Below are 20,956 nucleotides of genomic sequence, written 5' to 3' on the forward strand. Positions count from 1 at the left end.
GGAGACCTAGCCATGAACTAGGCAGGAACCACATGGGAAATTAAATTCAAATTGGAGACATACATGCCTAAGTCCTGCACTATAAGGAACCAATGCCAGTTCTCTTTTCCCACCTTCGGGAACCACTTTGAGATTCAAAATGTGATTTCTTCTAACAAACAGGCAGTCTACTTTTGGAATTATTTTTGTAAATGTGTTAAGATAGTCCATGGACATGCTCAATGCCTCCCTTAGAATAGGGCCAGATTGTTAGGCAGATGTGAAAAAACAGGCACCTAAGGTATAAGTTAATGGTCATAAGACCAGTTAATGGAAGAGTTAAAGCTGAACCCAGGCTGGTCTAAGTCCCAGACAAGTGAATTTTGCACTGTGCATTTCACTGGTAGCACCATCCACACCACCACTGAGCACTAGAAGCCAAAGCCCTAAAAGAGCTCTCACCAGATGCTTCTAGGTCAATTCAGTCACTTCTTTCTCTCTGACATCGCTCTTACTCTAAGCCTTCCTATTCCACTTGCCTGTGCAAGCAAAACATGAAAAGTATATAGGAAAAAAAAAATTATGCTCAGGGACTCATTTAAAACTATCAGTGATAATATTTGCTCCTATGATACTAACACTGAATGTGACACTGCCCACAGCCTCCACCTCCAAGGCAAGAACAAAGCCTGCTTTCAAGGAAAATGTCAATCTCCCTCTCTCTAAACCCCACTTTTGCCACCACTCCCATTGCTCCAAAGATCAGTAGGGTTTCTGGGAGCCACCACAGTAGTCGGGGGTAAAATATACAGCCACCCGCCCTTACCACACACATAGCAATGTAATCACTTTAGCAACTTCTCAGTAACAAGCTCATTAAAAAGCAATTCTGCCATCTCTCTATAAAGCACGCGCCAGAGAACAATGCAAAAGAGGAGATGCCAATTAATTACAGAATGATCACATCTAATGAACTCTGAAACCCTCCTGCTGTTGGTGACTTTGATGAAAAATCAGGGATGCTGGGGAAAGAGTGATTGGGAACAATCTTAGGTACCTTGTTTCACTGTGAATTCTGCCAGCTGTACCTCCTCGGATACCAGTACAGAGGTGCTATCCTGGCAAAGCCCTATTAAGCATTTGGAAAGTGACAAGGGCACCCACGACATGCGTTGTGAGGAACCCCCGTTCACTCTGCAGAGAACCGCCTCACTCTATGCAGGTATTGGCATTGCTTCGAAAACACTGCTCGGCCAGCAACAGACAAGCTCAGAACCTGCAGACTGGGGCCATCTGGAGACTGGAAAGCAGTAAGCGGGGTCACTTTTGCTCCTGCCCAAGCTCTCCTATCTCTTTCCCCACCTCCTGGGAATGGACACACCCCGTCCCACTGCAAGGTAAAAGGCGGAAAAAGAAGAAAACCACGTGCGGACAACTTGTACCACTACCTGTGTGAGTCCTCTGGTGGGCCTTTAAGTGGGAGCTTTTTGTATAAACTTTCCGGCACCCGTTAAACTGACAGCGGTGCACCCTCTTCTTGTTTTCAGGACACGCCTCAGCCCCTCCTTGTTCACTGTCGCTTTGTCCACTCTTAACTGTCCCCGCAGCAGCCACGGCTGCAGCTGCAGTTGCCACCCCGCCCACCTTGACTGAGCCGAGTGCAGCCTTCTTGGCCACCAGTTTCAATGTCACTGTGCCATCCACGGCAGACAGAGTCTGTGAGGTTTTGACCAGATGGCGGCTGAGCTCAGGGGATGATGGGGGCGTTAATGAGGTCACTGCGTTGAGCTGGGCCTGGTTGACGGCTGTGTAGCTGTCCAGGGAAGAGCTGGCTGGCTGGAGGCTGAGGCAAGTCTCTGAGAGCAACTTGTCCCGAGAGAGCAGGATGTCCACAGCTGAGCTCTTGTCGCAGATGGCCGCCTCCACCGGGAGCAATAGGGGGTCGAGGCGCCGGAAACTGTCCTCAATGCACGGGGGAGGTGAAGCGTGGAGGAAACAGTCCAAGTCCTCCCCAAAGGTCTCGGAGATCCTCCTGGGCTCTGTCTGTAGGTAGCGTTCCAACTCAAGGCATGTCTGCAAAGAGGAACAAGGCAGGGAGAGAAACAGCCATCAGAGGAGGAGTATACCATGGGGTCATGTGTGGATAGTCAGAAGAGGAAAACACAGGCAACTACAGAGACTGGTATCACGGTGGATGTCTGAAATTCTCCTGTTGAAAGGTCTGACCTTGTGATTAGGTCCCTCAGTTCCTCTACAGGGACCACAAAGGTCACAGCACAGGAGTTCAGTTACTATAGCTGAAGGGTATCCAAAAAGCACTGAAGGGTACTCTCACACCATCAAAATCCCAGGTAGGGGCTGGAGCAATAGCACAGCGGGTAGGGCGTTTGCCTTGCACACGGCCAACCCAGGTTCAATTCCCAGCATCCCATATGGTCCCCTGAGCACCGCCAGGAGTAATTCCTGATTGTACAGTCAGGAGTAACCCCTGTGCATCACCGGGTGTGACCCAAAAAGAAAAAAAAAATCCCAGGTAACAGTCAATAGCAAAATGATTTCCTATCCCAACCCAATCCAGCAAGCAAGATATTCCTATTATTCCTAGAAGTCCCCACATAAGCCTGAGGAAAAAAAAAATCGGACGGGGTTTTACGCAAACTGCGTGGTCCCAGTTGCATTTCTCAAACAGACACAAGCAAGTCTCAAAATAAGTCAGTTTCACAACACTGAGAAAGACAAACCATGTTCATCTAAACTAAAAAGTGACTTCAGCCACATCTAGGCATGGATTCTGTAACCTGCAGGAATGCATATTGTTTTAAAGAATGCTTCTTATAAAACCTTTGATGTATAAGGCACAACTCCTATTGTTTACAATAAGTGCAAAATACAATAGCTACATATTTTGTGGCAAGGAGTAAGAGTCCTATTACAATGGTTAGCATGCTTGACAGTGTGATAAAAATAAGTCCAAACATGTCTATGTGACTTGACAAAGTTAGGACAGTCCATTTCAACATGAAGTTTTCACTTGGTAATGAAATAGAGAAAGGAAATAAAAAACTCAGAGTTTCAGAAAATCTTCATTTGTGTTGTTGATAAATCTTTGTAAAATGATGAAGCATTTTATAACTACTAATATTTATATTTAAAATGCTCTCCTTACTTAAAAACCTTATTCTTCCAGAGCCTGGTTGAAAAAACAAAAACAAGCAAAAAAACCCCTGTGTTTCCAACTTATTCCCTTTACCCTGCTTTAATTTCTGAGATTCAACAAAAAACTCTGGTGACAAGTTTAAAATATCACTAGCATCAAGTTTACTAGCTCCAAAGAGTTTCTATGTTTCCAGCCAATATTCTGGATTGTAGGCTTTTATTGTTCAGAATATATTTTAATAATGTACCTAGTTGTGCTGTATCTGTCAAGGTTTTTAGTTTGGTGACATTTCTAAAGAATGTTTTTTAATCAGCCTCCTGGTAAAACTGCATAACTGAATTAAAAAAGCCCAGATTTTTAACTATGAATCACCTCAGAGAATTTCAACGTTGGTGCTTAGTAGTAGAAACTAATGAATGGTCGCAATCTCCATTCAACATCCATGTCATAAATGTTCATTCAACCACTATGTTCACAGCAAAGTGAAACAATTTTTATGTGTTAAAAAGAAAGACAGTTATGCAACTAAGTGAAACAGGTATAGAATAAACAGTTAAAACGATGAATTTATAAAGCAATGTGATATTAAATAAAGAGTGTAATACAAACTATATGAATAGATTCCTAAAACAAATTCTACACTTTTATATAGAGGTGTTCATCAAAGAAAGTTACTGGAAAACAAGTTTTGATTATCTTTTATCTATTCATCAAATAATAACTGTGGCTTAGTTAATTTTTACCACTTTATGTTATAAACCAATACCATCATCTTCTTAGGTCTAGAAATTCTCATTATTCTCACCTGCTCCTTTTCTGAGTTTCATCTAGAAAATTTTCCTCCCCACCTTTCATCTCACTACTAGAACTGTCATTTACTTCATTCCAATATTGAAACCCCTCCTAAGGTCCCTTCAACTCACTTTAGAATTATAAAATCTTACCCTTTAAAACTACTCTTTCCTTTTTATGTCATTAATTTTCAAGCACAGTGCCAGGTGCTTGAAAGAGGTACATAATGTTTATCAAAGATAAAATCAACATTATAGTCTTTCTTTGGTCATTCTATCTCCAATAATCTTTACAAATCATATGTTGTCATCTGGTTTTGGACCATGCTGAACCATAGTCATTAAAGATGACCACAAATACAGTCTTCAGGAAGAGAAATGCAAGGATGTCTAACTTTGTCCAAAGGGCACAACCACATCTTCAAGATACAGACAAATTCCAGGTAAAAATCATCTGCATCTGAGTTGCTGATTATCAGAAGTCCTGGAGGATATGCCATCCCACACGCAAGAATTATATTACATAACCAGCTAACACTGTTGAAGGAGAAAGGATTTATGCATTTCATGTTTTGTTACATATTTTCTAACTTAGAGATTTAAAAGTCACTGAAAAATTGCTGTGACTGGAAAGCTCTAAATTGCTGTGACTGCAAAGATCTATTCATATTCTAAAGTCTGAGGAACCAAAGATATTTAACTGAAATTTAAGGGATCAGAATTTACCACATATTTTAATACACACAGAGGTAAATATAGAATGAGTATGTGCACGCAAGAGTATAAATACATTTATTTCCTTGGTCTGTTTGTATAAAGAGTCTACAAAGACATCACAGGGATAGTGAGCACTCCTAGAACAGGTATCTTGAATTCTCTATAAAATTACTTATAAAGTAACCACAGTTCCTTGGAGAAACAAGTGATTCAAGTGATTCAAAGGGAAAAAAATAAAAGATAAGCCTAGAATATCTTGTGATACTAGATGTAGGAAAGTACCCATAAAGCAATGGAGGTATACAAGACTCAATAGCTAACTTGAAGTAGTTGTCAATGGCAAACCTGGACCAATTAGAGCAACAACTCAATAATGATTAAGAATGGACTATAATCATAGAATAATGTTTATATCAATAAACCCAGAATTAAATAAGTAAATGGATGAACAAATAAACAAATGAAGAAAGATTAGTCACAACTCTGTAATTTAGGTGTGCGGGACCCAGGGCTGAGATCTCCAAGCCTGTTCGGGTTGTAACTGGGTCTCTTCTACCCAGATTCCCCATTTTCCAGTAGCTAGGCAGTCACACCCAGAAACTGCCCCCGGCACCGTGTAATCCCATCAACTGCCAACATCCAGAGACTATAAAACCAAGCTCCCAACATCTTATAGACTAGTTCTCCCTCTTGGAGAGCCTGGCAAGCTACCAAGTTTCCTGGTCGCATGGGAGAGCCTCGAAAACTCCCCATGGTGTATTCATACACCAAAACCAGTAACAATGATGGGTCTCATTCCCCTGACCCTGAAAGCACCTCCAATGAAGCACCATTGGGAAGGATGTGTAAAGAGAGGCTTCTAAAATCTCAGGGCTAGGACAAATGGAGACGTTACTGAGACCACTTGAGAAAATTGACGATCAATGGGATGATGATGATGATGATGATGTGAAACATAGAAAGAATGATGAAAATAGAAACTTGTCTTCAACAAACAACAAAGTAATAATTACTGCTAAGTATCACCATCTGATACTAGTAACTAGTACATGAATGTAAAGCAAATAAAAAGGCATTTTCCTAGTCTCACTTCCCCCAATAAGATATTCATTAACTGAAAATATTAAAATGATAATTTACAGTAGGAAAATCTGGCATGCCTCACCTTAAACATATGATTAACTTAAGAAGTAACAAGATATTATAATAATATCATAAGCTAAACAGAATACTTTATTCTGCACATCCTGATAAAAAAAATACATAACTTCACAATCTACTTTGGAAAAAATTCTAAAATGCAAATAAATGATCTCCAAAATAATTTACCACTATTCATTAAAAGTGTGAAGTTCATGAGAAATAAGGGAGGACTTTGTCACAGACTGGAGGACTCTAAGGAGAGATAAAAACTAAATGATATAGATCCTGGATGAGAAAAAGGACATAAGTGGGAAAAATGATGCAATTCAAATGAAGTGTATATTTTAGTTAAAAATATTATATCAGTGTTAATTTCCTGGGTTTCATCATTGTACTGTGGTTATTAAAGATTAGGAGAAGTTCTTCAAAGTGTATATGGGAAATCAATGTATTATTTTAGCAATTTTTCAGCAAGTCTAAATAATTAAAAGAAAAAGGAAAAGAACTACCCATCCAAAAACTAGGAGCATCTCCAGATCAAAAATCTGGATAGAGAGTTCAAATGTTTGCCCACCAGAGGTACTCAGCCCCAGTGACACTTGTCAGCAAGCTCCAAATCATAGTTGACAGATAACAATTTAATGACATAAATGTCTGGTCTATCACCTCGAATATTATGAGTATTCTCTCAGTTTAGACTCACAATATGCAACTTATAGTCTGGGCCACTGAGTCAACCTCTACCCACTCAAAAATATCCATTAAAGTCAACAAAGGGAAGGAAATGTGCCTGAGTGCAAAGGGATTTTCCTGTATATTTCTGAGTCACAGGTGAGCATCGAAAAGACTACTATAGTTCAACCTTGAAATACATAGTTGCTGCTTGTCCTAGTTATCTAATAAAAATTGCCTGAAATTTATTTTGAAATGATGACCTTTAAATTTTTTGATACCCTCTACATTCTGTTCAGAGCTGTGAAACTTGTTGAAACCTGCTAATTAAAAGTGTTGAGCCAAGGCAATAGGGCACTTGCTTTGCATGAGGCCAAACCTGGATTTAATCCCCAACATCCCATATGGTCCGCTGAGTCCCACCAGGAGTGATCCCTGTGAGCAGAGCCAGGAGTGAGCCCTGAACACCACTGGGTGTGACCCCCTCCACAAAATGAAAACTAAATAAATAGATTAAAGTAGTAATCCAAAATTTAGTTTTTAAAAGATAAAAATTATATCCCATCCCTGCCATGCCTACTCTATGACAGGTTCCAAATACAGAATTTATAGATTGAGATAACCCAAGTTAAGTCTTGCAACACAAAACAAATTGACAAAAATCTCCCCACAGTTGGTTAAAGGGAATTCTTTTCTTTTCTCTTTTTTCTGTCTTTTGGGTCATACCTGGTTGTGCTGAGTTGTTTTTGGCTCAGTACTTGGGGGGTGGGGGGGTCCCTACAGCAGTTCTCAGAGAACCAGTCAATGCTGGAGATGGAATCCAGGCATCCTGCGTGCCAAGCAGGGTCTCCAGCCCATTGAACTACCGCTATTTTTATGGAATCAATAAATATGCAAGAAATGTGGTCATAAATGGATATAATGATGTCAAGGATACCAAGTGGCTTTTGTTCAACTTGTCCTTATCTTATCACAAATTACATAAAGTTTGCCAGTCAGGATTATAAACATGTCCAGTCACTCTTGCCATTTCCCCTAAAGTCCCATAGAGTTTCCTTTACATATTTCTCTTCTCTTTACTTTCGCCTCATGTTTATAAGCTTGACACAATTTTACATCTCTCCTTCCACTAATCATTCTTTTATTCAAAGTTCAACCAACATAAAGTCTCTCTCTTTCAGGAAGTCTAGAAAAATACTGAGTAAGAAATTACTGGGCTGGAATGTATGTCTGGCATGCACAAACCCTGCGTTTCATCTTGGCACTTCATGGCTCTTGTGGCCCCGTGGAAGGGAGGAGATGAAAGGAGTTGGGAGAAGAAGGGGACAGGAAAGAAAGAGGGAGTGGGGGGAGGGATGGATGGCCAAAAACAGCGCTGATTGTTGAGTATGCGGAGATAATCTGCCTTAATTCTGAAAAATTATACATCTCCAAATGAATCTAAAATTTCACATATTGGTGATATGTCTGGTTATTAAGACTGTCATCTCCTTACAAAAAAGAACCATATTTCTTATACCACAAGGGTTTTCAAATGCATGAATAAATACATTCATTTGGAAATGAATTCCCACTTTTGTTACCTCATATGGTAGAGATATCTAAGAACTCAAAGTGATATGAGATAGAACTTTGTTAAAGAATGAACTAGACAGACTAAGTAGATAGCTCAAAGAGGTGGAACACAAGCCTGATATGTACCAGGCCTCAGAGAACCACTGAATAAGCTTGTGCACACACACACACACATACATGCATGTGCATATACATACACACACACATGCGCACAAATACACACATCCAGAATTACATCATAACCTCCATCCATCTCTACCACTCTAACTACATCCATGTTTAGTTGGGGCAGAGGCTTGTTATAAACCAAATGGTTTTTTACATTTCTCATTGTGTGTTTTATAACTTGAGCACAACTGTTTCTGTGTTCTCATGACCAATACCTATTTTTAAATATTTTTGCCACCATCAATAACTTGGTCATTTTAATTATTTGAATTTGAAGTTACTGTATCAAGTTAAGCTCAAGCTGGTGCATAAGAAAACAAAGAAATTACTTTTAATTGCATTTTATTAAAAGCTTTTGGGAAATAATATGGAGTAAATAAAATAAAATGCCATTTATTACAACTTATGGTTATGATCAACTTAATCCCCTCAGCCTGCTGCCCTTGACCCCAATCATTACACCTTTCAATAACCCAAAGGATCTGAAAGTTAAAAGTACAAATAAACAGAAAAAACTGAGAGAAAATTGCAAATGAAAAAAATGTGAAAATACAGTATTACACTTTGTGAAAATGTTAAGTCATGATTCTTCTCAGATCAGATTTTGATCTGATCATGCTGATATTGATAATGATGACTACGATCCTTCCAACAAGGAAGGGATGAACTTTAGTTCCCAGAAAGAATGTTCACTCAGGTAATTGCACACACAGGTGAACTACACGTGGTTGCCCATGGGACACTTTTCCTGACATTTATTATGTGTGGTTTTTGTCACGTGCTATTAACCATGGTGCCACAGTCCCCAAAGAGTCTAAAGTACAGAAACGGGGAGATGAATCCCTTACCTTTCTCTTGGGAATGTCCCAAAGCTTAATTACTTTTTTTGTGTTTTGAAATCTTCACACACATCCCAGAATGGAAATTCAAAGTGCACTAAACAATGCATTGCACAAAACAATGCACTAACAGAGTAATATTAGACTTCTGTTTTAAAATGATCTTTGTAAATACTAATTGTTTTTGAGCTATCTATTAGACTATTTTTCATACTTTTAAGCAAATTCTGCAATTCTGATGCCTAAACCAACATGAAAGACTCTATAGGGTTGCAGGGACTGATATTTATGGGGACTCTGTACATTTTTTTTCCCTTCAGAGGATGACATGATGTAATGTTTCTGACACATTTCTAGTCTTCTGAAATTAGGTCAGAGCTAAAAGATGTGAAAGGAAGTGGGAAGCATGGCTAGCGAATTCTGGCACCAGTTTTTCTCAGGGGCTGGAGAAGGGGTCAGAGCACCATGATTAATAACTCAGGAAACCCAAGGGAGAAACTCAGACACCAAGTGTTTGAACTCTGGTGCCCATCATCCTCGATTTCCACATTTCAAGGTGGGTTTGAACAGAATCCTAATACCAAGCTACTTAATGGTCAAGGAAATGTATGAACCAGGTGCAATAATCAATCAAAAAAATTAGAAAGTGATTTAAAACATAAAGATGTTAAATAATCCTTATTTTTCTTTTGTACTTTTGTGGGCAGAAAACAACAGTGTGGGAGATTAGGAGTGAATACATTCTGTCTAGAAAATGTGGGCAAGCAAAGTGTATAAATGAAAATCTCTTACTGCATTTTTTAGCTATTAGGTTAAAAAAAAACCCACATCAATAACACACCCCAGAGGTACAACACTATTCCACTTTAAGTCAGAACTGCTGACCCCACAAAACCTCCACACTGCTGTAGCCAATATAAGCTCACATTCCTTCCCACTGTTTCTCACATCAACTGGTTGCTGGAGCTAAAACCCAAATTAAATATATCTCTCTAGTAATTTGTAAATTCTGAGAGACAATGCTGTGAAAATTCATTTACTTCTAAACAAACAGCTAAGTTGGAAATTTTCCTCCCCAAACTATTTTCCACATACAAAGAAAATATTTGTTTATATATTTTTCCTTTGGGAGGCGGGGGAGGGAGAAGACAAGATGAAAGGTCTGGGGAAAGGGTGATGTCTTTGAAATATGCAGCCTCAAATATCCCTTTCATCTTCCAAGAATTCCTTAGCTACAGAGCATTAGAAAAAAAAGTACCCCAAACCACTAAAATCCAACATGTTATGTGACTGAAATGTAACATTTTCAAGTCACATAACCTGGAGGATCTGACGTCCAGAAAGAAGGTAGTGGAGTTTCTTACACTCCAACAAATTGGAAAAGCCTTTTCTTCCTTCATAATATCTTCTAAATTAGCAGTGCCCACTAGGGACAAGATAGCCCGAGGTTCAGTGTGGTTCTTCCATATGTAAAAACTCATCCGTGGATATCAAATCAAAGTCTATTACACTTACCTTCATCCACAATTGCTGTACCTACCTACCCTCCCTCAGCCCCTAAGAGGAGCCCCTTACTTTTACTTGACCCCCGGACTATACTTTAATTCAAACTTTGAGTGATTCATAGTTACCATTGCTGAGACACAGCTGGTTTGCAAGATGCTTGCAACTGCTCTCATCTTATGTGCCAACCAAGCCAAGCTTCTGATCTGACATACACTGGAGGAAATCCCATTTGCCACTTTGAAGCGAAACACAAGTTTTGTTCCATGATCCTACTATGGTCAATACCTTTTCATGCCTTAATATTCAACAAAAAGTCATCCCCACGCTTGAGCAAAGGTCTAGATCTTCACTGTGAATGAGGTTTAAGAGAGAGATTAAAAAGCAGATGCTCCTATAAGGAAAAACTCACCAGAGTGTAAGAAGTGAGGGGACAGCACAGCCCCAGGACTGGGGAGAAGCCCCCTTTCTGAGGAGTGAGGGCTTCCCAAAGAACAACAATGGCCCTTACAGTTGTTCTGCCTCATCATTAATTTTCCATAAAGAGCAGTTTTCAGGACAACCGCTTGTGTTAGGCAGCGCCTGATGCCTGAGAAACCTGTAATTATTCTTGGCCCCCCACCCCCCACAGCCTCTGCACCTGTGTCAGTTCAAGGCACCAGCTGGCCATGCCTTGCCTCCTGCCTCTGAAGTGGGTGGGTGGGTGGGTGGGTGGGTGAGCAGGGAGTCTTTAGTACAGACTGGAGCTCAGATCACTGGCCTCTTCTTTCCAAAGGCAAAAACAAAACCCAAATTTTAAACACACCAGTCTCATCCTTTCCCCCCAACGGGTCTTTGCCAAGGGAAACAAATAAACATTAATTGGCTACAGAGCCTTCATTCAAACCCAAATGACTGAAAAAATATAGCAACAGGGCAAGGTCTGACAAGGGGTTATTAATCCTGTTTTACAGCCTTCTCTGACTTAGCTCCCCCTCTCCTGTTAACTTTGCACACACCCTCCCAAATTCCCCAGGCCCCTCAGCATTGAGTGGCCAAGCCGGGAACATGCCGAACCCATGACATCATCTCCCCTTCCTCTCCCAAATCACTTGCACAGGCTGACTCAGGCTACTGGGATTTTTTTTTTCCTAAGCAAACTCATTTCATTGACTCTCTTATTGGAACACTGTTAGATCCTTTTCAGTTGGGTTAATTAAATATGCCCTTCTCTGTCCCCTCCATAAAAATTATGTATGTAAACATGATTGTATCTCTCTCTTTCTCTCTCTCTCTGTCTCTGTCTCTCTCTCTGTCTCTGTCTCTGTCTCTGTCTCTCTCTCTCTCTCTCTCTCTCTCTCTCTCTCTCTCTCTCTCTCTCTCTCTCTCTCTCACACACACACACACACACACACACTCACACAGCACAGCACACAGAGCTTGAATTTCCCAAGAACAACAGGTTCAAATCCCATTGGAGCCCTCAGTGACAGATGCAATTTAGTGGTTGCTGATCACAGAAGATATTTTTAAAGCCAAAAGTTTTCAGGAACTTCCACTGTGGAATGTTAAAGACAATGAGAGGGTGTTAAGAAGAATGTTAGCCAGTCAGTTTTCAGACTATGTAATATGGCAGCCAAAACCATAATGAAACCAAGCCAGAAGTCACTTTTTCTGATATGGATGGTTGTGTATTTACTTAATTCAAGGTATTGGAAACCAACTTCCCCAAATATTTAAGCCGGTTGTGTGGGCTTGCTGCTCTGTTTCTTATCCTGGTTAAGAAATAGACTAGCCCCACATACACTAAGAAACAAAAGAGAAAGAATAATGGCTCTGGAGGCAGAATGCCAGGCTAAAACTCAGGCTACATTCTCTACTACTGCACAGCCCTGTTGGTTACTTAACATTCATAGTTACTTAACTGTCTATGCCTCAGTCTCTTTACTATAAAGTAAGATTACAGCTGAACCTACCACAAAGGAGAGTACAGCAGTTAAATCACTTGACATATGACAAGTTCTTATTTGAAACACATACTTTCATAGGTTGTAGCACTATATAACAATTGTTATTTTCATTTACACATTTAAGACAATAGATAAAAGATATCAATAGAATAGAAAGGGGATATCAAAGAGATCAAATAAATATCAAAGCAAAGTAAAACTTTTGAGTCTAAACTTTTTAGACTAGCTGTGTGATTTGTTTCACTGGGCTATTTTTCTCATCAACCAGGTAAATGTGTCAGGCTCTTCTGATACCTGCCATCCTGGAATTCTCTGATGCTGAAAAATATACAGATAAAGACTTAAAAGTGAATACAGCATTTATAACAGGCTCCAAGCAACTTTAGCTTTGAGGCCATGTGAGTGGTTAAAGAGGAAAGATGAAAAATCTGGAGGAAGGTGGGCTTTGTACCCTCTTAGAAAGCCCAAGGTTTCATTCATTTGTAAAGCTTAAAAGCTCGCTTGTGCAACTTCACATGAAACTAAGAATTTAATTCTCTGCTTCAACACGGTTATCATCCTTACCAACCTCTACATGCAAACTTCACTGGAATGCGACTTCAGCCATTTGTGAAATAAATAGATGGATACAGTGACAGATGGATGGATGGATGGATGGATGGATGGATGGATGGATGGATGGATGGATGGATGGACGGACGGACAGATGGGTATATTGGCGGCTGGCTAGATAAATGGATAGATGCATGATCAACGGCATGAATGGATGCATGGATGAATACATGAAGCAACTCCCAAACAACCAGTACAGTCAAAAATTAAATAGTTATAATCCTGGGAAGGCAGAGGTCCCAATATTCTTCCTTCTTTAACAAATGAGTATCATAAACAATGAACATGTATAAATCGCCAACATTTCTAATAGGTGACATTGATACTTTTAGATTTAATTATAAGGGATACTATCTTTTCAATGTTTTTCATTTAAAAAAATGTAATATGTACTGTCTGGGACAGTCCCAATACTTGAAACAGAGACATTTAGATTCATAAAAGAATATAAGCTGTCAGAGAATGTACCTATGTAAGAAGAAAAATATCATTCCCATGACCCAGAAAGTGTCTTCTCTCCCTTCTAACATCCTTTTCTTTCTCCTCTGGCTTCAAAAACCCACTAGAATGTAAAGCAACAGAGAAAAGTGACCAGATGCTATTTTCAACTCACATTCTTGATGGGTGAGAAGAACCCGGCCTGAAAAGCAGGTTCTATACCTTTTTCCCACACAATCTTTCCCCTCCCAACTAAATTGCTAACCCTGAACAGGGAGTTCACTTCCTTCTCTGCAAAGTCAGTGAATCACAATCTCAAAAACCTCTTCCAACTCATACCTCAATGATGTGCTGTCAATCTGATTTGTCATGGAAAAAGCATATCCTAGGTGACAGGGCCTTGCTTTGTTTGAATCTTATCTTGCTACCATTAACACAAACACATCAAACTCAGATCTATTTCAGAACCATAGTACCTTCTATTTCTGCAATTCATGTACAATCTTTCTAGGTCATTGACTACACTATTTCTTTAAATCAGTTTTTAATCACCTTTTTTAGTTTGTTAGCTGTTTAGAAAGTATATCTTAATCTGCTTAAATAAAGTAGTTCAAATGTCCTATTCTTTCTCCACCATACTATCTCATTTTATTTGCATTCCTAATACTTACCAATCCCTTGAAATTTCTGAATTATTTGTTTATGTGTTCTTGTTGTCTATCTTCCTATTGGGATGAAAAATTCAAGAGAAGAGATTTACTCTAGCACAATGAGCAGCTAAAGGCACATAAAATATATTTAATGGATGAATAAATAAATCAGTTAAAGCCATTATTCAATCCTGGAATCACAGAGAATATTTTATCTGATCAACCCACTAGGAAATCTACCCAACATGTCTACCATATTTGGGAAAATATGGTAGATATTATTTGCCTTAATGTGGGAGATATTTTTTCACTCCATGTGATAGAGTTCAAATTAGGTTCAACTTTTAGCACTAGGAAGGAACTCATAGATTTTTTTTAATGCATCAGAAAGGACTAACAAGAAACCTCCTGTCAAGACAAAGATTTTAGTGTTGAGCTCTCATATCTGTCCCTGTCAAACATGCAAAGAAAAGGTATTTCTTCTCTATGGTCCACATTGCATCATGTGCTTTGATTGTTGTGCAATGAAAAAAAAAAACCCACTCCCCTCCTGGCATCTGTACCAGGTGCTTGGTTACTGGTATCCTGAGGGAACAGATTAAAGATAAAGGCTAGACCCACTTTCTATCATTGATTACCATTTCCGTCACTTAAAAGGATCTTACTCAAATAAACAATCCTAGCCATTAAGTTTTTGTAGCACTTGAGAATCACTTCAATTTGTTCCCCAACTTCAGTATCCCTACATACATGAGTCTTCACATGAAAAGGTCCATTCAAACGTTGCATTCATAAAGAATTTGTGTTTTCTGTCATTCTAAATGACATAAGTGGAGGTCTTAGAAATTCCTATTTTGGCACATTTTGGTGATCTTCCAATAAATTCCTAAACACAGAAAAGCAATTCGTTCCTCTCCATTCCCTTTAAGAATTTTACATAAAAAGATATCTCTACTGAGAGGTGCTATTTATTTCAGGATCATTATTTCACAGATACAGAGGCCTCAAACACTGAACCTGGAAATGAGCCAAAATCCAATTAAGAGGGTATGGCTTTGGAACTAGGCAAGAGCTAAGGGTGAAAATATTGAATATAAGCTGTACAGGGTTCCTGTGTCTGTGTGTGTGCATATGTGTACCCACATGTCACTGACAATGAAATGCAGATTCTTTTTAATGTGTTTTGGATGCCTCTTCTCTAAACCTGTTGTTGTTCCCAGAGTCACAAAGCCATTCCCTTTTTGTTCATTATGTTAAGCAATAGGAATTTTTCACATGCTGGCTGGGAAAAGACGAAACCCAGAGAAAATGGCAGAGAAGGTTTTCCATCATGTAAAGAAAAGCAAATTCACATTTGGCTCATTTCTGAACCACATAACGATGCTGCAGATTTCAAATGAACAATTCACCCTAACGTGACAGGGAAGAACTCGGTTGGGGAAGGGAGGTGAAGTTTGGATTCCAGTCGCTCTGGCACCTCACTTAACCTCAGGTGGCTCAGCTGATACTGGATGACACGCGCTTTCAGGAGCACCAGACTCTCATTGAGAAGAGACACTAATTTGAATCATCACTGCCATCCCCTCTCCCCTTTGTTCCTGTCTGAACCAATTTCCATACAGTCTCAAAGAAATCATCAGCCCATGCAAAGGGGAAGTCCCAGGGGAAGGAGAACTACATTAGCAGCATAAGGGGGGAAATCTAATTTCCAATCCAGTTGCTTTGTTTTTTCAACCTCCAAGGAAGGTTGCTACATATGCACAACATAAATTAAGTTTTAAAACACCACCGTGATTTTAAATTAATAAAAACTCTCCTGGGGAAAAGGTGCTTCTTGATACAAATCTCCTTACACAATGAAGGTCAACTCTATCAGAGCTTGTAGGTGGTCTGGGTCTTTGGGGGTCTCCATCACTTAAGTCAACAAAATATTTCAGAACAACATATATTAATTAAAACTGATGCACTGGCTACTTAAAAGAGTTTATGGTGAATGATTTCTCAGTCAAAGGCTGAATCTACCTTAAGTTTTCTTAAACTACCTTGTTGACAGGCTTCACTGAGATTTATTTTAATGGACCAAATGAAAGATTCTTTTTTGGCATGACAGGATATGCCAGTTCGATTTCCTAGTGCCCTACTTACTGGAATAAACCTCATGGCAAGACACAAGTGTGAGTACATCATTAATTAACCTGAACCACATACCGGAACATTGCTGCTAATAAAACTCCCCTATAAAGAAAACATGTTTTCTCTACTGAGAATCCTGGAATGTGGGCCCCAGCAGAGCCACTGTCTTAATTAAGAAGATATTTTGATGCTGTGTCTACATCTGAGATTGGCTTGAAATGTGGTCATATTGTCTTCATGTTCAATAATCAAATATTTACATGTGCTTTTGGAAAAAGATGAAAATAACATCAATCTATGATTATTTGCAGTTACGTGAGTGAAAGAACTGTTTTTGCTAAAGCAGAGTGAGCTTTATCTATACTCTTTTAAAAGTACACTCTGAACTTTCAACACATGATTCACTGAATTAGAAAACCTTAACTACCTTCAGTTTTCTCTAGAAAACAGGTTTGTAAAATTAGGAAGCAAAGTTGTAACTACAAAAAAATCAGTGCAACTGAGAACTTTTCTAGTTCAATCCATGTGAAATAAAGTGTATTTTTCTTTAACTGGAGAATTCTTAGTTAGGCAGCAAGGGCAGGATTAGATAGCTCAATGGGTTGAGTACAAGATTTGCATGTAGTAAGCCAGGGTTCGATCCCTAGTACCACAGCCAAGAGTGACCCCTAAGAAGATCCAGGAGTAGTTCCAGCACTGTCAGGTAGGGTCCCGAATCTCTGGAAATAAACAATAATAAAGTTCCTATCCTATTTATGGGGAACCCTATCAAGTAAAAAAAAAAATATGGCTCTGACAAAATTCTGCAGTCAGTAACACCAAAAGCAGACCAAAAATTTCTTGGCTATTAATATCAAGTTTTTCTAGTTCAACACATTCCTCTACCAGCATTTCAAAACATTCTAAAATTTTTAAACACATGATCACCCTTTAGAAACATAGAAAGGATTCCTGATCAAAGTTCATACTGGAAATATAACACTCAGTCCCAAATTTTATTTCACAACTTTTCAACATTTCTCAGTATAACTCTTTCTGATGAGACTAATAAATGTGCTTTTGGCTTTGACAACAACTTTTAGAAAAAGCCTTCTGAGTTTTCTCTGGGTCCTTAATCAGGGAAAATTCATTGTGAAAATTAAATAGGATTTCAGTCATCTCAGTGCTCAAAACTGGGTGTAATTACTGAAAGAAACAGAATAGGATTTAAATATCTGAACTAAAAAACTTACAAATACAATTTATTAAAGATATAATTTTGCTTAGATGTTAATGCTATTTATATGAAAGCTGGAAGAGATACATTTTTCAATCAAAAGGAATACTTGAAATATTTTAAATCTTTCCTGATTCTAATGAAAGAAAAAATTGAATCAAAATCTATCAACTTTGGGAGTTTTTAACAGGTATATAAAATCAAAGACAACGGTGGTCTCATGAAGAGAACACAGACCAAAGTCAGGACGATATTTACCAGCTCCTCCTACATAATTAGCTTTGTGGACTTTTCAAGTAACCTCTACATTGGCACTTGGTCTTTCATGACCAAATCTTGCTTGCTTAAGGAAAATAAGGCACGAGAAATAAGGCAGTTACTAATCTGGATTCCTCACTTTATAGGAAAACATATTTCTGGTACCAAAATTTCACTTTGGGCTGCCATTTTTGTTCAGTTTCTGGGACAAAATTCCACGATCCATGGCCTCTGGGTTATTCTCAGGATGACAGAGTAGACAGGTATTGTTTCTGAGAATGATTTCCTCTAGGAGTTAGCAACACCCTTCCTAACAAATCTAGGATAGGACTGACATACTCAAATAGCAAAGGAGTCAAGAGGGCAATAAAATTAGAGAAAAAATAAAGAAACAGGACAAAACAGACTGAGGGGAGCTGCAATAAATACCTCCCACCAAATTTTCCTGCAGAATTTCTTACTTATGAAAGGAAATCATGAATGAGTAACACTTTGATTAGTCTTCCACTCAGCTCAGCAACTTTGCCAGTCTCAATCAGCTAGAATCCCTGCTTTCAAGAAAAACCTTGAGATGGCTCTGGATGGGAGATGCATGCTGAAAGTTGACTAAGGACCAAACGTGACAGTCTCAGTATCTGTCTTGCAAACCATAATGCCCAAAAGTAGAGAGAGAGTAAGAAAGAAGGTGTCTGCCGCACAGGCAGGAGGTGAGATGGGGTGGGGGTGGAGAGAGGGATACTGGGGACACTGGTGGTGGAAAATGTGCACTGGTGGAGGGACAGGGGCTCGATCATTGTGTGACTGAAGCTTAATCATGAAAGTTTGTAACTATCTCACGGTGATTCAATATTTTTTTTAACTTTAAAAAAGAAAAATCTTGACACAGAACAGGAAGTCTGCAGGGATGGGACCAAATATCAAGTAGGAGTTGAAAGCTATGACCCAACTCACAGGGGCCTGGAAGTCTTGCTCCAACCTTTAAACCACCCACAGACTAAGCACATTGCATATCATCACAAGTAGCTGCTCAATACGCCATTCTTGAATGAAGTTTTAAGTCCTGTTTTAGAATCATTATTGCTCCTCATGATATGTCCTCTGGGGTTATGAGTTCAGCCTGGCAGATTTGTCCATGAATATAATGGCCCTAGAGAAAAGCTCCGCTGAAGCAAGCAGATTCTACTTGTTGGAATTCTGTTGGCTTTCAGTAGAGAGTACTATTTCTTATACTTCTTTTAAATTAAACAATTATGTGCTGAGTATCAGTACATCAGACACTTTTCTGGAGACTTGAGAGAATTCCAAGATTCAATATCTACCTCAAAGGTGCTGATGGTATAGATGGGGAATAAAGATAGAAATACATACAATAAAAGACAGCAAGAAATGCATCCCTGGGCCCAGAAAATGTCAACCAGCAAATAATGACATTGCTGGTTTTCTCGGCTCTGTTTCTCAGTGTGATGACTAAACAGCAATGGCTATTTCTCTGTCTGCAAAGTGATAATTCAGGTTAAAGTTAAAAGACTTGAAAGCACAAGTGAGGCTCAGGAGTTACATTTATATTTCTAAATCTAAATGTTTTCAAAAATTATCTAAGGGGAGGTAGGGGAGATGGCTCCAATTGTCAAACAATGTTTAGCATGTGTAAGGCCTGGAGTCTGATTCTTAATATCACATGTTGGAGTGGTCCCGGGGGCCCCTGAGCATCACCAGGAGTCACTCATATCCACCAGAATGGCCAGCCATGGTCCTTATTGAAAAATAATCTATAGAGTTTTCTTTGTTAGATTGATACTCCTAATTAAAGCAGGCATATAAAACTTAAATGAGAACAATAGAAGATAAAAATAAACATTTTTAAAGGCTTCTGAGTCAAGCACAGAATTAAATCTAGTCCTGAGTTTCCTGGTAACCAAGGCAAAAAGATCCAGAACAAAAAAAATTTCATCATCTAATAAAAGAAGTATCAGTTCCTTCAAGATCAGCTGATCTGTCCACACGAGGGGTTTAAAGAAAGAGGAACAAAAGAGTAAGAAAGCGTGGACAAGAACAGGAAAAAAGGAGAAATGGGAATGGTGTTTAAAAAAAAAATACCCAAGTCTCCTCCTTGACCAACAAAGGTGAAATTCTTTCATTAAAAAAATCATCAAATGTTTTGTTGGTGAGTGGACCAGAGGTTTGATGCCTGGGTATGTTTTTCTCCTTTTGTAGCCTCTCTCTGTTGATGTTTTTCTGGCTTTCTAAGCAAAAAGGAAACCTCACCCATTCCTGTAGACATGCATTTATGACCACACTCTCCTGGCCAAGAACCCTGCGTGGCTCCTTGAGGTACTTCTCAAGGGTGGAGAGTCCGGCAATTGGATTTGGTTACGAAGCAGCTGCTGCTGCCTGCTACCACTCAGGTTGGATGCTGGCGAATTCAGGGAGGGCTCCAGGGCAGAGCTAACTCATTAAGGACAAAATGTGCAGGCACATTTGACCTTTGGAAATCTAGCCTTGGTCAGAAGCTTCCAGATTCAAAACAAAAGCTCCAGGGCTGGAAAGAGAGCTGCCGGAAGCTCAGCACACAGTGCTGGGCCCATCCCCCACCCCCTCCCCCGTGACTGAGCGGCTCACAAAATCAATAGAGCAGCATTATTAACTCTGCAATATCATAAGAGAGGGCTCTGCTCTCTGCCTGGGTGGAGAGTGAAGACAGGGGAGAGGCAGGTTGGCTCCAAGGGAAAGGATGCTTCATTAAAGTATTAACGCTGGGGAGGCAATGGCCATGTGAAACTCAGCACATGAACCAGGGCCCAGAGATTTCCATAAAAAAATCCTGTCCTTGGTCCGGGAATTGTCGCAGGGGAAGAAAGTATAGCTAGACTTGGCAATGTCTGGATGGCAAAGAATTGCTGTTTGGCATAGGTATCCAAAATGTCATGCCGGGGAAAGGGGGGGGGTGCATTTTAAACCCAGGGAACATTTTAAATTCATCATACAAAAGTGACACTCTTGTATCTACAGACCCAGATTTTAATTCTGTGACTAATTTTTCAACTGTGTTCTTCAGGGGCACTGACAAGTAGTTTCAAAAGGCACACTTAAGAAATATTTTACAGAGTGGCTGTATTAGAAATGAAATGACCAGCCTTGTCAGGTGTCCCTTCTGAC

The 20,956-nt window shown here is 39.4% G+C and overlaps 1 protein-coding gene across 2 annotated transcripts in view; it reads right to left on the reverse strand.

Moving 5' to 3' along the window:
• The window catches only part of KLF7 (KLF transcription factor 7), a 94,400-nt gene that overhangs the window by 47,400 nt on the left and 26,044 nt on the right, over nucleotides 1-20,956 (reverse strand). Inside the window, exon 2 of one of the 2 annotated variants that reach the window (XM_004601307.2) lies at nucleotides 1,428-2,052. In XM_004601307.2, the coding sequence (XP_004601364.1) occupies nucleotides 1,428-2,052 (625 nt within the window). Of the gene's footprint in view, nucleotides 1-1,424; nucleotides 2,053-20,956 lie in introns of both variants that reach the window. The other variant, XM_055121480.1, reaches the window with a different exon arrangement.

The sequence above is a fragment of the Sorex araneus genome, chromosome X (genome assembly GCF_027595985.1).
Source record: "Sorex araneus isolate mSorAra2 chromosome X, mSorAra2.pri, whole genome shotgun sequence".
Taxonomy (NCBI): domain Eukaryota; kingdom Metazoa; phylum Chordata; class Mammalia; order Eulipotyphla; family Soricidae; genus Sorex; species Sorex araneus.